General features: G+C 27.6%; 3 protein-coding genes across 5 annotated transcripts; 1 reads left to right on the top strand and 2 right to left on the bottom strand.

Annotated features, from left to right (window-relative positions):
- Nucleotides 1–2,539: 2,539 nt before the first annotated feature.
- On the bottom strand, nucleotides 2,540–3,435 carry LOC128955358 (EEF1A lysine methyltransferase 2-like). The gene has a single exon (XM_054301023.1). It carries the CDS (start codon nucleotides 3,355–3,357, stop codon nucleotides 2,557–2,559), a length of 801 nt encoding a protein of 266 aa, XP_054156998.1. The 5' UTR covers nucleotides 3,358–3,435; the 3' UTR covers nucleotides 2,540–2,556.
- Nucleotides 3,436–4,052: 617 nt separating this feature from the next.
- On the top strand, nucleotides 4,053–5,325 carry LOC128955298 (glutamate--cysteine ligase regulatory subunit-like). The gene is made up of 3 exons (XM_054300959.1): nucleotides 4,053–4,313; nucleotides 4,374–4,935; nucleotides 5,009–5,325. The coding sequence occupies exons 1-3, from the start codon at nucleotides 4,203–4,205 to the stop codon at nucleotides 5,182–5,184; spliced, it is 849 nt and encodes a 282-aa protein (XP_054156934.1). The 5' UTR covers nucleotides 4,053–4,202; the 3' UTR covers nucleotides 5,185–5,325.
- A 392-nt stretch (nucleotides 5,326–5,717) lies between these two features.
- LOC128954956 (rab-like protein 6) lies at nucleotides 5,718–8,417 on the bottom strand. Of its 3 annotated transcripts, none has more exons than XM_054300576.1 (5): nucleotides 8,381–8,417; nucleotides 7,910–8,247; nucleotides 7,723–7,829; nucleotides 6,486–7,663; nucleotides 5,718–6,427 (listed from the first exon to the last, which is right to left on the bottom strand). In XM_054300576.1, exons 2-5 carry the CDS (start codon nucleotides 8,076–8,078, stop codon nucleotides 5,749–5,751), a joined length of 2,133 nt encoding a protein of 710 aa, XP_054156551.1. In that variant the 5' UTR covers nucleotides 8,079–8,247; nucleotides 8,381–8,417; the 3' UTR covers nucleotides 5,718–5,748. The 3 variants fall into 3 exon arrangements, with proteins under 3 accessions (XP_054156551.1, XP_054156550.1, XP_054156549.1); XM_054300575.1 differs by having other exon boundaries at nucleotides 8,348–8,399; XM_054300574.1 differs by lacking the exon at nucleotides 8,381–8,417 and having other exon boundaries at nucleotides 7,910–8,328.
- Nucleotides 8,418–17,280: the final 8,863 nt, after the last annotated feature.

The raw sequence follows: 17,280 nt of genomic DNA, 5'->3' as shown, positions 1-17,280 counted from the left end.
TATTATTATTATTCATAATTATTATTATACAGTAGAATGCATTTTAATATAAACATTATTATTATTATTATTATTAATAATTATTTATTTGATTTATTTAAATAGTCTAATACATAGTATTGACAATTTGACTCATTTTTTTAAAATACATAAAATAAATTTTTAAATTTTTTTTATATACAAACAAATACAATAATAATAATAATAAAACTATTAAATTTTGATTTGATTTTATTTATAATAATAATAATAATAATTATTATTATTTAGTTATAATGAGGTTTTGGTCCGAAAAGTTTTTTTCTTCTTTTCAATACGTCTTCAGTGGCATTCAATAGTTGTTGTTTTGATTTCATTTGATTGACAGCAATAACATGATTGATATTATCATCATTGGATCCACGATTACTATCTGGGTTGTCATCATCATTATCATCATCAGCAGCAGTACCAGTAGTGGTGGTCACCACTGTATGACTGGTATTATAATTGCAATGACTGTCCACCTCCTCCTCCTCCTCTTCCTTCTTCTCCTTTCGTTGTCGATAACTGTTCATCTTTTGGTCATTTTTTCGGGTAATATATTTCCATACAATAAGACAATAGCCGATAATTATAATACTTATTAGTATTATTAAATACATTTAAGCCGTAAGTGTTGTACTAATAAAGGATAAAATTGTATTATTTTTTTTTTGTTGCAATTAAATCGGATTTAATATAATATATAAATTAATAATAATTTCGTATATATTATATACAGTATATATATATATATATATATATATAACAATAACCGGCAAAAATTGTTGTTTGAATTATTAACTTATTAATATACCAGTAATTAATGTATTGGTATATATATGTTTAAATATATATAAATATAAACTTGAATATATGATGATAAGTTTATTTATTTTTTTAATTAATTAATTAAAAAACAATATAAAGTCATACTGTATACATTTATTTGTATGATGGACTATAATATTCATAGGGCACCGTTAGGTATTGATTCAACCCCCACCCCACCCCACCCGATAACATATATATGTCTGTGTGTGTGTGTGTGTGTGTTTATGACACACTTGTAATTTAACTTGACGTCCAATTAGCTTATGTATGTCCTATTAGTCCCAAAATACTAATATACAGTATATACTGTATATACTGTATATATCCCGGGATTATGTATAGTATAAAATGTTATTGACTTTAATTTTGTTTCATCTCAATAAAAATCACTACAACAACTACTACTACTACAGTACTTAATCATGCAATTAGTTATTTTACAACAACAACAAAAAATAAATTAATACTCATTAATCATTTACCAATTTGTTGTCAATTACCAAATTAGTTTTATTGAACTTTTTTTAAATAGTTTTTTTTGTTTGTTCAATACTTATGTCCCAATTTTTTTTTGGTAATTTTAATTTTATAAAACTGATAAACTGTTTGGTTATAGTTTTTTTAATGGGTTTATTTAGACAAACAGTTAACTATCTAACAGTATAGTTGATATAATAGTTTGAATTAAGTAATACCTCTTTATATATATAATTTATCTTGATAATTTTTCAGATTATTATTAATTTTCCAATATATATAAATATATATAGTATTTATAATTATAAACTATATATAAAATTTTTGAAACAAGAATATTCTGTGAGTAAAAAAAACATTATAATAATTATTCTAATATAGAAAATGTATTTTTTAATAAAATTTGTTTATTAATAGATATATAATTGAAATTAAAATTATTATTATTTTTTTTAGAAATGACTAAAATGACAAACATTTCGTTGTTTAAAATTATAATTATGTTTATTATAATATTAATAATAATTGTCGACAAATCAATTGGTAATCAATTTTATCCAAACACTCGTTATGGTAAGCGATCTATTCATACTAGAAATTCATTGAACTATTTGATCGAAACTAAACCGAAACCAAAATCGTTGTGTAAGTATTTCTATAAATTATTAAAAAAATAATATTTTTTCAAAATTAATTAAAAATTAATCTATTTTTCAACAACAAAAAAAACAAACAAAATCTTTAGACGATATTATATTGAATAGTAAAACAAAACGATTTATCGACAATAATCTTGATTTAAATCTAGTCTGCAGTCATACACATGGCGTACATTATAAATGTCTTCTACAGGAAAGTGATTGATTGAAATTAAGAAAAAAAAATTTGATTAAAAATTTGATTAATTACTTAACTATTAAATTAAATAATAATAAATTATGGCAGCAATTGTCATAATTTTTAAAAAAATATATATATATATCATATATAAAAGATTTTAATTATTATAAAATAAAAATTTTATGATTCATACATATCTCTAATGATAATAATTTAATGTATTTTTTTGTTTGTTTGAATTAATATATATTATTATATGAAAATTGTTTTACAACTATATAATTAACTATATAAACATTAATTAAATTACTGTACAAAACAATTATTTAATAGTTAAAAATAATAATAAAATTATTGTACAAAAAAATATATGGATTTAATTAATTAAACAACAATTGATTTCTTGAGTATAAGTGCAGTCACTTGAGAGCCACTGCGGCCGCCAAAAGTGATGGTCGGCGTCGGTATTTCGTCGACCAATCGGAAGCAATACTGGTTGTTGTGGTCAACACTACCGCCGCCGCCGCCGCCGCCACTGTCATCGACGACCCGTAAATCACGTATTAATTCAGTTTTCGTAAAATTACACGACATTATGATGAATACGGACTCCGAGGTCATCAGATTCTGGAGAAAACATCGATACTTATGGCGAATGTCGTCCAATTGGACGCCAGGCTGAAGACATACGGCATCATAGGTTCCCTTATCTACCAGACAGTCAAACGTCTGGCCAATTAAACAACTGTTAGCCGATCGTCGGCTACTGTTGTCATTGTCATTGTCGCCGAGTATATCGTACACTTCAAAACAAATGTCGGCCACTTTATTGGCCAGTTCGTTGGCCGCAAGTAGTCGTCGGCACAAATCTATGGACGTCGACGAGTAATCAATACCGACCAGTCGTCTGTAGCCATGTTTGGCCAACTCTAGCAACATATAGCCATTACCGCAGCCAATGTCCAATATTTTTGATTGTTGTTTGTTGTCGTCATCGGTAGTGGTCAGGTGTCGGCAAATCCATTGGACAATTCGTTGGTTATTCTTGCGGCCGAACCAGACATCACCGGAATCTTCAAATTCTTCAAAGTTTTTCAACTCTCGTTCGTACCATTCATTCCAGTAGTCTTTCGTACCGATAACTGATCCACTGATGGTGTCTTCATCGCTACCACTACTACTCATGACTGAAAACACGTGTCCACAAACAAAAAACACGTGTAAAATATAAACACAATTTGTTGTATTTGTTTTGAAATTTTTTTTTATAATTAAAAAAAAGTATTATTTAAATAATAAAATCGTATAATTTATGTAAAAATTTTGTTCAATTAGTTCAATAGGATTTCAATGTAGTAGTTCTACACATAAAAAAATAAATCATATATTACTGTATTAGTATTTATTATAAATGTGTAAAACATATGACTTTATTTATTTTGTGTGTGAATAGAGTTGTTAATCGAAACATTTTTTTTTTGAAAAAAAATTATTGAACCAAAACCGCAAACGTATAGTACAGTAGTTTAATACTGCATCCATTGAAACACTTTAGATTTATTTTTAAAAAATTAATTTTTTTTTAATTTTATCGTCAACTTTGTAAAGGATATATATATATACATATATAGATTTAAATTAATATTAATGTTTTAAACTTTTTTTTATATATTTAAACAAAACATTCAAAGTTATACACATTTATTTCCCGCTATTTTTTACTGCTACCATACAGTGAGTGTGTGTGAGATGGGGGTCGGGGGGGGGGGTTATGGGGTACACACAAAACGGTTGGATATAAATACCCCGAAATCGTTAATCTATTTAAAAAAAAAACAGTTTATTTAAAATTTTAATTTCATTAAACCGTAACCAAACCGTATTCACTACTCTATTGGTTTATCTAACTATAGTCGTAGACATCGACAGTAGTTTTGGTTTCAAAGAGAGAGATATCACCGCATAATTTGATCCACAAATCACTTGTTGTTGTTATTGTTGTGTATATCATCTCTACCACCAATAAAAAAATGTCTTCACCGTCATTGCCATCGGATGTCGACTGTCTGGTCATCGATTCGGGAAATTTGTTGACACTGGCGGACATCAAACGCAAGGTATCCATACTTCCCAACGAAGAGGTATATCATTGAAAAAACCATTGGAAGTGATTATAAACTAAAATTGATTGATCGGAACAGTTGGCCAACGGTATGCTACGAGTGGTCAACAAATGGCAACAATCATCGGGAGCCAGAATATCGGGCCGGACAGCATTTGTGGCCGATGACAGTAATCAGGCAAACAGTTTGCTACTGTCCGCCGATAGACAGTCCTATCGGATAACTGTCAAACTGTTTGTCTTTGACGATGTCTGTTGCGGCGGTTGTGGCGGCGGCGGCGGCACTACTACTGCCGATTGTCCGTCATTGGCCAACGGCGTCGACATAGTTCTCGATCAGTTAAAGATCGCGGCAATCGATTCGCTGATCCTATCGCTGCCGAATCGGTCGACAAAACTATCGTTGGACGACATCAAACCGTTCTGGAGTTGTGCCGAAACATTCCTCCGCGACGGCCGTACGGCACAGTTAGGTATTAGCGATATGGATACCAATCAATTGAAACAACTGTACGAATGGTCAGCTAATAAGCCATCGACTAATCACATCAATCTCGACGCCTGTTGTGTAATACCCGAAGATATGAGTGCTTTTGCCAAACAAAATAACATACAATTGCTAACACATAACGACCCGAAAGGTATACATAAATCCATTGATTCAATAATTATTGTGATATTTACCGCTAATTAACCGTTGTTTTCGTTGTTTAGACTTTTTACCCGAAGAACGATTCCGTGAGATAGTTGCCGGCATTGTCGGCGACGCTGATGACGGTTGCCATCAATGGCGGCGCCAGTGGATCGCCAGATATTCAATTATTGTGTCCGGTAAGGGTATACTACAGAATAAGGGCTATATATTGGCCGCAAAACGGTGTCCGCAGTAAAAAAAATTATCCAATATTTTATATATACACGCAATGGCAAAAACGCTCAGCAATTTTATTATTATTATTGTTACCTATTGTTACAATTTTTTGTTATTATTTTTTAAAAGATAATTATTAGTTAAAATAGTTATAATATAAATGTATTTTTTTTAAATGTTGTTTTTTTTAATTATCTAATTGTTAGCTGATTTAACCGTAAGCAAGCATTTTATATCTATAATCATAATAGAGATACAGTATATAAATAGTAAAAATATTATTATTTTTTAAAATCACTAAATGATATATAAATTAGTTTTTTAATCATATTTTTAACTCATTATTAACTATATATATATATATATATATATATGTTTGTTATTATTTAAGTAAACCTACGATTTTACCGTAATTATAGTTAATTGAATGAAACAAAAATGATATTATTATTATTAATATAAAAAATCAAAACAAAAAAATTATTTTTTAAAACAAAAATATATATCTATTTATAATATAAAAAAATGTAAAAAAAACTATTTTTTTCTCTCTCTTATTGTGTGTAAGTGTTTGTGTGTCTCTTTAAATCTCTTCGTAAAACTTTGTCTCCCGACTCACTTCCGGTCCTAAAAACTCTTCGAGACGGCGCTGTTCATCATCGGCGGCGGCGACATCATCATTGTTGCCATCGACGACATCACTGGAGGCCAACTTTTTCTTCGACTTTGTCGTCGACGAAGACTTTTTCTTTGTCTTTGATTTTGTTTTACCGGTACTTTGTTTTCTATGATTCGATGACTTGTTGGTAGTCACTGAACCCGATTCGCTGCCAATTTCCGATGTGTCGGCACTGGTGGTGGTAGTAGTAGTAGTCGAGGTTAACGTTGTTGATGTGCTGCTGACATCGCCACCATTAGTGGCCGCCACTATTGATGGTCTATAATGATGATTGTCACTGTTGTTTGGTTCACTACTATTCAGTGCACTTATCGGAAATATCGACTGCTGTTGTTTACTGGTGGACACAATTGGTGTCCGATTTTTTTTCTTATCAACAGTTTTAGTAGTATTAGTATTATCAAAGTCATTGTTGTTGACAATCAGTTGCTGTTTGTTGGCTTCTAGTAGATCAGCGACAGTAGAAACGGCAGTAAATTCATTGTCGGCGGCGGCAGTTGTCATCATCGGCAGCTGATCTTCAGGATCTAATTCTTCCTGATATTTGGCTACCATTGGATTGTTTGCTGATAATTCGTTATCACTATAATAATAATAAAACAATTTCAATACAATATTTTGATTTTTTTTCAGATAAATACCTATCACTTTCATCGTAATTATTAACATCATTGGCGGTGGCGTTGTTGATGGCATTGAGTGGTTCGTCAAGAAACTGTCTGAACGATGTCTTTTCGTCGTCGGGAACAAAGTCATCGACATTATTGACAATTGATTTAGTATTACCGCTACCGCCGCCACCGATATTAATAATTGACTGACTATTACTACTATTAGTTTTATTGGGATTATTATTAGTAGTATTTTGATTGTTTGCTACAGACTTTTGCATCAATGATGAAGAGTTTAAGTTAGTATTTGCCGAAAATTTAGGCGGAAGTGGATTATTGGCGCCAATTATAATACTGGGCGACGGCTTATTAACCATCGGCTCATTAGTATTACCGATATTACTATGATTGCCGGCACTACTAATTGCCAATGCTTTCTGTGCCAAACTCGATGGCATGGATTTACTTCGGGACGGCGGTTGCTGTGATGGCAACGACGGCAAACCGTTTTGCGAATCCGTAACTTTATTGGACATCTGATCGGCAATTCTTCGCCTCCGATTAGTCAACAATTCTAAAAATAGATCATAGTTTTGGTCATCCGATTCTTGCAATGAATCCAATTCGTCGCTAGTGGTCTGCATTTCGCCTAAATTTGTCTCCAATTGTCCTAACAATGTCTGACGTTGCAGATGAAGAAATGGTAGATTGAAAAACTTATGCAAATATTTCAGACCGAATCCGTTACGCATCGACGACTCCGAGTATCTAATCTGTCGGTCGATGTTATTGTCGTTGCCGTCGTCAGCGATAACACTATCGATGAACGACCGGACCTGATCTTCCGAAACGCACCGATGATGACCCATATCGCGATGATTGGCCAAAACAAGGACAGGTATTTGTTTGGGTATTCTGTCCAACTCTTTCTGAATGTACTCGAATGTCCATTGTTTGGTCATATCCATTACCAATATAACACCATTGGTTCCCTTATAGACATCGACAAACTCGGCATCAAGACATGGCTGCTGGTCATCGTCGACAGCGTTAGAGGCGGCGGCGACTGAGTTGTTAACTACAGATTTGTTATCCAATTTCAATGAATCCAAATTCTTCTTCTTTTTCTTTCCTTTGTCCACTACATCCCAGATCTCTACTTTGACCACATCGTCGGTTGCCTTATAGTTCCACTGAATACTTGCCACCTAATCGATTGGATCAGATGACCATCAAAATTATCATCATATATATATATATAATATACCTGTATTTCATCGGTGGGTACGTAATCGTCTTTGAACTGAAGTCCCTGTAATCGCAAGAATAGCGATGTTTTGCCGACATTTCGGTCGCCTTTAATGATAATCTTCACTATTTTAATATAAAATCAGACGAATAAATCATTAGTTCATCAATTGGTGACATCAAAAGATGATAATAAAAATAATTACTGTTATACTGGACTCCTTTGGCAAACTTTCGCTGCAATAGCTGATCCATTGGCGACACTCCGTGCCGGAGGCCATCAATTGTGGCCGACTGTGGCAACTGATGATGACTGTTGCTTGTGTTATGAATGTTGTCATTATGAGTGACCAATCGTTTGAGTGCCGAAAACATTATCTATTGTTTGTTTGTTTCAACCACTTCTTGGTTTTTAACATGAAGTGAAAGATGAGCTAATCTTCTTCGGCCGACCGAAACATTTTTGAACCACAAATTAAAAAGTGGACTAATCTTCGGGTGTGTGTATCGGGTGATGATATCGGGTGACCAATGATGTGATGATCTAAACAACAAACAAACAAACAATCAGATGATTGAAATGTCTGACACCTATCTCTCTCTCTCTTGAGTTATAAGCGATAATAATAATAATAATAACTAACTATTGAGTGATAAATATATGATATTTTTAATACATAATAAACAGCTGTTTTGTTGACAACCAAAACACACGTAATTAGAGTGTAGTGTATGTATAGTATGTATAACACGTCAACAATGTTTGCGTAAACCAATGGATGGCAATCATTGATATTAATATTAATATTAAAATACACAATAAAAGCGCTATTTTTAAAAATAATTAATTTTTTAATTTTTATTTATTATTATTTAATAGTTGTTTATTAATTTGTTTATTAATTTAAACAAACAAACAAACACAAAAATATAAATATTGAAAAAAAATTATTAATATTTATTTGATTTATTTTTTTTCTATAAAAAAATCTTTAAACAAAAAAAAATGATAAAATATTATTAGTTTTACTAAATTTTGATTTTGAGTTTTATTGTATAAAAAAATAATAATATTTAATAATAATAATAATAATAAAAACTGTAATAACTTAATACAGTATACAATGTTATATTAAATAATATTAATAGTAATAATTTTTTTTCATAAAATTAGATAATTAGTAAAAATATTTTATTTTCTTTAAACTTGTATACCCATTATATTTTATTATTAGTAATACAGTCTAATTAGTTAATATTAGTTTATATAAACTGTGAATATATTATTTGGACACATAGTTGTTTGGGTATGTATTGCATTATACAATTTGTATATTATATTACACTTTAATAGATTTTTTGAAAACTTAAATTGAAATATATTTAAAAAAAAAAATATTTTACATACTATGAACATACAGTATGTTTTTTATTTTTGATAAAATAATATTTGTTAATGATTTTAGTAAAAATTAATTTCAATTTATTTTATTAATATTAAAACCAAATTCAACATTAGTTGAACTTTATTATTATTATTATTATTATTATTATTATTATTATTATTATTATTATTATTATTATTATTATTTCATATATATAATAGTCATCATTAAATGCAATTATGCAATGATTTTTGATAATATTTATGAGTTATGTAATAATTTATAATTCATATAATGAAACTAATGGCAAAATTTTTGTAAATTAAATAATAATTATGTAATAATTTATAATTCATATAATGAAACTAATAGCAAAATTTTTAAATTAAATAATAATTATAATATAATAAATCAATAGTTTATTGTATTAAAATATTTTTGCTTTATCTTATTTGCAATACATTGTGTTAGTATAGCATAATAATTGACGATTTTTTTAAAACAATGATTATTCAATAAAACATAGACATACGCCAACTAATTAATAAATATAACAAAAAAATAATAATTTGTTTAAAAAGCAATTTTTGTTTATTTGCTAATCAATATCTATAATAGTTATCTAAATAAATGTCAGACACAAAAAAAACAAACAAATAACATAAAAAGTCTATATATGAAAAATAGATAATAAATTCAAAATTAGTGATTATAATGATAATAATCCTAACAAATGATTTTTAAATATAGTGTAAAATCAAACCAAAACATTATGTAAATATATCAAGCATTTAGAGAGAGAGAGAGAGAGAGAGAGAGAGAGAGAGAGAGAGAGATGGATGGATGGATAGGGAAATACATTATTAATACCAATATCTACAACAATTGACAGTAATTTTCTATTATACATACAATATAATAGTATAAAAAGCCAACTGAGAGGACACACCAACAATAATGCAAATGCCATATAAAATGATATAACCATATAAACTGAATGATAAATAGACGGATGACATTCATGTGTGTAAACTAATTGAGGGACAGACAGTATGGATGCGAGAGAGAGAGAGAGAGAGAGAGAGAGAGAGAGAGAGAGAGAGAGAGAGAGGAAGTCATCTTCTCACACGTGTATACCCCAAACCATCTCTCATACAACCCATACAATCCCATCTAATAGTCATAGTCTCTATCTAACTATCTATCCGTGAATGAGATGATACCCTACAGTGTGGAGTACTATACTGTATTGTATGGTATGCTAAACCATACAATACAATACAGACAGTACAGTGGAAAGGCTGCTTTAGACAATACCCCCCGTTTACTGCGTTGTCATATGATATCTGTTTTGTGTAACCATTTTTTGAAATGCGTGTGAAATCCTGAAAGTTTTTCATTATATTTATATATATATATATATATATATATATCTATAAAACGCTTAACAATTCAACAAAAATTTGTTTGAAAGGCGTGCGTAAGGCTTTCCTCCTCTCTTTCTTTCTCTTTCACTCATCCCTGTCCTCTCTCTCTCTCTCTCTCTCTCTCTCTCTCTCTCTCTCTCTCTCTCTCTATCTATCTATCTCTCTTACTTAATACTTATACATAGTAGTAGTAATAGTAGTAAACAATATAATAGGTTAACTTTAAAATGATAATATTGTGTCTGTCATACGCCCGGGTATTAACTGTATGACAATCAATAGTACTGTATATATATAAATAATATGTGTGAACAACAATATATCGTATACCAAATATATATATATGAGTATTAACCGCAAGCGCCCACAAAACTATAGACACACTCAGACACACACACACACACACACACACACACACACACACACACACACACACACACACACACACACACACACACACCGTTAGCATAGGTCCATACCCGAGAAACTACTACTCCTACTACTATTACTACTACAGTATATCTATTTCACACTCACTTTTGCACAACAATTAGCACGTGTTTGCATTTTATTTTCAATATCAATTGGTATCACAATTGGCATTAGCATTGGTATTATAATATTACTAATTCATATCATCCCATTTCAACAATATAATGTAAATTACAATATATATACTACAGTTTGTATATTACCATACAAACAAACAATTGATTATAATTTATACACTATGTACCGGGGGTATATATATATATATACTAAATTTGTGTGAATTAATTTTTTATTTAATTTTATTTTTTGTGTGTGTGTTGTATTGTGAATCTCTCTAATAATACTCGTTTAAATATAATTTAAATAAGTAGACAATCACTGATAATACCCGTGCAAAGTGTGTGTGTGTGTGTGTGTGTGTGTGACTATATGTTTGTTTTTTGTATATATTGTTATTGAGATAAATGTAATCCCAATGTATTACAGTGATATATATAAATAGCATTTAATATTTATTAAATATTAAGACTATGTTAAATACATATATATAAATACAGTATTATTCATACATATGGTATTATGCTATGTTTTTTTAAATAGAAAAATAATAATTATTATTCATTATAATAATCATTAAATTTCGATAACATGTGATATAATTAGTAAAATTTATAATTTAGATTTATTTTTCTGGTATTATTAAAACAACATATTAGACAACAACAACAACACTGTTATAAACAATTTGCTTAAAAAAATATTAAAATACATAACTATTTTAAATATAACATTTATCACCAGGATTACTGTAAATATGATATTTATACATATAATTTAATTATTGTATAAAATAGTCGATTGATGTTAGTGTGTGTGTGTGTGTGTGTGTGTTAAGTTGTTATATAAAATTATATATATAGTAATCAGTGGATATGGGGGGTCAATGGGGTATAAAAATTACTGTTAAAGTAGTGTATAATATTTAAATAACACACACACACACACACACACACACACACTATAAAGATGACATTTAATCGTAAAAATGACAGTTAAAAAACTACATTAAGATTTATGATTATACAGGGAATACAAACAACAAAAAATATAAAACTAAACAAAACATTATACTGTATAACTTATATACATATTATTTATATACAATGCATATTTTATATATATTTATATATATATATACAAAACAAAAATACAGTATATGTATTACATGAATATTATATTCAATTATTATTTATTATATTTTTCAACAAAAAAAAATAAATAAAAGGATAAAACAGACATATTTTTGTTGTTTGTTGAAACAAAACACAGACAAACAAAACAAAAAATAATGATGTGTTGAGACATTGAGAGATGATTTAAGTGGATATATATATATAATTTATATATATATAAGCGGATAATTAGACAGTAGGTTATGTGTGTGTGTGTGTGCTGTTGTCTATCTATCTCTATAGTACTGTATATGTCCTAACAATTCATAGCTCATGTGTGTCACACAAGTTATTGCATGGAAAATGTGAGGCAAATATTATATATATATATATATATAATATACAGTATTATTGAATAGTTGAATAGCATTCCTATGGTTGTCAGTCCGGGAGAGACACTCTGACTGAGAGGACAACCCATTTATCGATCCGACTGATGGATCCAATGCCAGAGTGTCGACGATTGGATGGCTCAGCCTCTCTCTCTATGTGATGATAACTGATGAGAGAGAGAGAGAGAGAGAGAGGCATTGCCTACCAGTGCATGCTTTTGCCATACAATATATATAAAAATATATAACAAAACCTATACTAAAAATTTATATACAACATCACACACACACACACATACAGTACATACATATTGAAAATATCCACAGTTTCCCTGAAATGGTACTTTGCCTTTGAAACGCTGGGCACACACATACATGTACGGCACGGCATACATACATGAGCTCTACAAGTGAAAAGCTGGAAAATACTTTCTAAACTACAGTATATATATATGTGTGTGTTTTTAACTAATAGCCTCCAATACAGACACACTCACACACATACAATAGTACTGTACAATCATTTTATATATAATTTATTATTATATAATTAATTGATTAAAAATTAGTAGTTGTTTGATATTATATATATATATATAATTTATATGGCATTTAATCAGTGCCGGGGAGTAGTAGGAGGAGGAGGAGTAGGTAGTAGTGGTGTTGTTATTAAAAGTCATATGTGTGTTGTGTGCACCAGAAAAATGTTACTAAAAAATAATAATAATAATAATAATTACTATTATTATTGATATCATCAGTCATTAAGATTATTATTAATACTAATACTACTACTACTACTACTAATAAATTTTAAAATTTATATATCTATTTATTGTGTATATGTTTTGTGTGTGTGTTTTTTCATCAGTGACCGCAAATTTGTTTGGTTTTTTTTGTGTGGCTATTTATCTATCTATCTATTTGTTTGTGACCGCAAATTGAACCCGACCAATTAACTTAACCAAAAAACAATAAATAAATAAATAATACATAATTAATGGTAAGTAATTGAATTTGTTATTTAGCATATATTTTTTTAAAATTTTTTATTTATTTATATATAATAAGTTAATGTATTGGAAAAAAATTATTGCATTTTTTTATAAATAAATAACAAGTATATTATTATTATATATATATTTTTAACAAACAATTATATATATATATATATATATTCCTTTATATTTAGATTACTACTGTTAACTACTACTACTAATATTAATAATAATAATAATAATAATAATAATAATAATAATAATAATAATAATAATAATAATAATATAAACAATAAGCAATTTTGTTTGAATATAATCATCATATATATCATAGAATTTTGTATTGTATATTAAATTTTAAAAAATAACACAAATTTAAATAATTAAATACTATTACAAACAACAAATAATAATTATATAATTATTATAAATATCTATATTTTATACATTGATTAAACAAACATAAAACAACTCAAAGTGTTTATCAATTAATACTCTGGCGAAACAAAGCAAACGAAAGGCGCCCACGGGAGGGCAGCCAAACAATAGCCAAACTGTTGTGTTTGACATAACTGAGCAAACGGGTGGTCAGGGAGGCTGTGGTGGTGGCGGCGGCGGTGGACGTAAAAAGAGTTGTGATATCATCGACACATCAATGGATGATATCTGCGATACGACAATAAGTATGTATAATATTTTTTTAGTATATATATTATTAATATACAGTACTGTATAGTACTATATATATATATAGTAGTGATATAAAAAAAAATTTTGTACAACTTTTAGTCAAAAAAAAAAAATATTTCAATAGAGAAAACAATGTTTTTTGAATACAATGTATAGTTTAGAGTACTTATTATTAATGATAAATCAATTTATTTAACAAATAATTTAACACAAATACTTGTGTGTATGTGTGTTGACCTCATAATACAGTACACTCCGCACCTCCTATTGTGTGTGTGTGTGTGTACTGTATGTGTCTTATTGTTAAAACTATTGTAGTATTTATTATTAAACTGTATTTTCACTGTTAGTTTCTGGCGAAAAGTGTTATCAAATAATAATAATAAAAACCTAGAGATTAGTAAATCGTTTTAGTTATACTGTATATATAAAAAAAAGTGAAGTGAAGTAATTGTGTCCAAGATTTTTACAAAAAAAAAACTAAAAATAATATAATAAATATAATATCATTGTTATTAAATAATAGAGAGAGAGAGAGAGAGAGAGAGAGAGAGAGAGAGAGAGAGAGAGAGAGAGAGAGAGAGAGAGAGAGAGAGAGCGATAAAAATAGTTGTGTCACACAATAGAGATAAGTATTTGTAGCACTGGTAGTACTACCACCACTAGCAATGGGAGGGTAGGGTGTTTTGGGCGAGGGGGGGGTAGTAGTAGTAGACCAACACACAATAGATTACCTATCTATACGCACACACACAATACCCATAGCTTATGTATGTGTGTGTGTGTGTCCACACACTTATAAAACAGGCACTTGAAAACACCTTTTAGTATAGTATAGTAGGGTATGTATTGTGGCCGACACTACAGCCTCTTATCTTTTAGGTCGCACTTCTAGGTCTCTCTCTCTCTCTCTCTTTCTCTTAGCTCTTGAACACACATAAAAACACATAAGAGATCACTTGAAACTAAACAGTGCCACACAAAAAAAGTGATAGATTTTATATTTATATATATATATTATTGGTGTGACACTAACTACTCACTCACTCAATGGTATAAAGTTTCCCACAACTACTTGAATACTTATATAGTATTTTACTGTTAGTATTGTATTGTGTGAACATCATAATTGTGGGAAACTTTACTAATATAATAATAATAAAACACAAATTATCATTATTATTAACTACTATTTGTTAACTAAAAAAAATGGATAATAATATTAATCAATTTATATATGTATATCTCTGATAGCATCCTAAATGTTAGATATCTATTAATATATATTTATTTATTTTTTTGAACTAAACAGAGTACTAATAACTTAATTGTAATAATATTTAACTCATTATCATTAATATAATTATATTTAGATATCAAAATAATAATTTAATATATGATAAAAATTTAATACTATTGATATAAAACGTGGGAAACTATGTATTAAACTAAATATTAAGTAAAATTAAAACATTTATAAACTGATTATAATTATTAATATTTATAGCGTTACAGTCTTTAATTAGCATTTTTTTGTTTGCTTACAGTTTACTAAAGTTATTGCAATAATTATATTGATATAAATTGATAAATATTATAGAAATATTTTTAACTATTTACTAAAAAATTCTTAAACTTTTTTATATTTGTTGAAATATATTTATGATTTATCAATTCATCTATAATTAGTTAACTACACAATGTTATACTAATATTAATCATTATATATATATATATATAAATATATCTCAGAGAGCATCTTAAATATTAAATATCTATATAAATCTATATATATTTGAACTAAACAACAGTACTAATAACTTATTTATTTATATTATTACATATTTACCTTATTATCAATAATACAATAATATTTAAATGCCAAAAAAATAATTAAATATATGATAAAAATTAAATATTAATTTATAGAGTGTGAGATAACGCTGCTAAATATAAATGAAAATTAAAACATTTATAAACTAATTATAATTATTAATATTTATAGCGTTACAGTCTTTAATTAGCATTTTTTTGTTTGCTCACAGTTTACTAAAGTTATTGCAATAATTATATTGATATAAATTGATAGATATTATAGAAATATTTTTAACTATTAGCTAAAAAAAATCTATATCTTAAAAAAATGGTTTTATATTTGTTGAAATATATTTATGATTTATCAATTCATCTATAATTAGTTAACTACAAAATGTTATACTAATATTAATCAATATATATATATATCTCAGAGAGCATCTTAAATATTAGATATCTATATAAATCTATATATAAACATATATTTGAACTAAACAACAGTACTAATAACTTATTTATTTGTATTATTTTATATATTTACCTTATTATCAATAATACAATAATATTTAAATATATGATAAAAATTAAATATTAATTTAAAGCGGGGAGAGAGCGCAGCTAAATATAAATGAAAATTAAAACATTTATAAATTAATTATAATTATTAATAATTATAGCGTTACAGTCTATAATCGTATTTTATTTATTTTATTTTTTTTGGGCTCACAGTTTACTAAAAAGTAATTTCAATTATCATAATAAATTAATAGATATATATTATAGAAATATTTTTAAATATTAGCTAAAAAATCTATATTTAAAAAAAGTTCATATATTTGTTGAAATATATTTATGATTTATCAATTCATCAAATTATTTATAAAAAATTTTTTTTTTGTTAGTAATATATTACTGTTTTTAACAGTTAATATATAGTATATAAATATATATTGTATTGAAACTACTGTATACTATAAAAACATATATTATATGATATAAATTACATTGAATTCAAAAATAAAAAAATAATATATAGTATTTTATGGAAATTTTACACTACATATACAATACAATTGAAATTATTTTTTTTAACAATATTATTTAAATTAGTTATTAAAAAAACAAAAATTACATGTATTTATATATAATTAATTAAATTTTTTCCAATTTTTTAAAAAACAGGTAAAAAGTGTAAGAAAAGTTCAT

This window comes from Oppia nitens, unplaced genomic scaffold, assembly GCF_028296485.1.
Source record: "Oppia nitens isolate AA-2021 unplaced genomic scaffold, nextdenovo-longstitch-racon4-pilon3 scaffold2_pilon_pilon_pilon, whole genome shotgun sequence".
Lineage (NCBI taxonomy): Eukaryota > Metazoa > Arthropoda > Arachnida > Sarcoptiformes > Oppiidae > Oppia > Oppia nitens.
The sequence above is the reverse complement of the archived record's forward strand: the minus strand, read 5'-3'. Positions and strand labels throughout refer to the sequence as shown.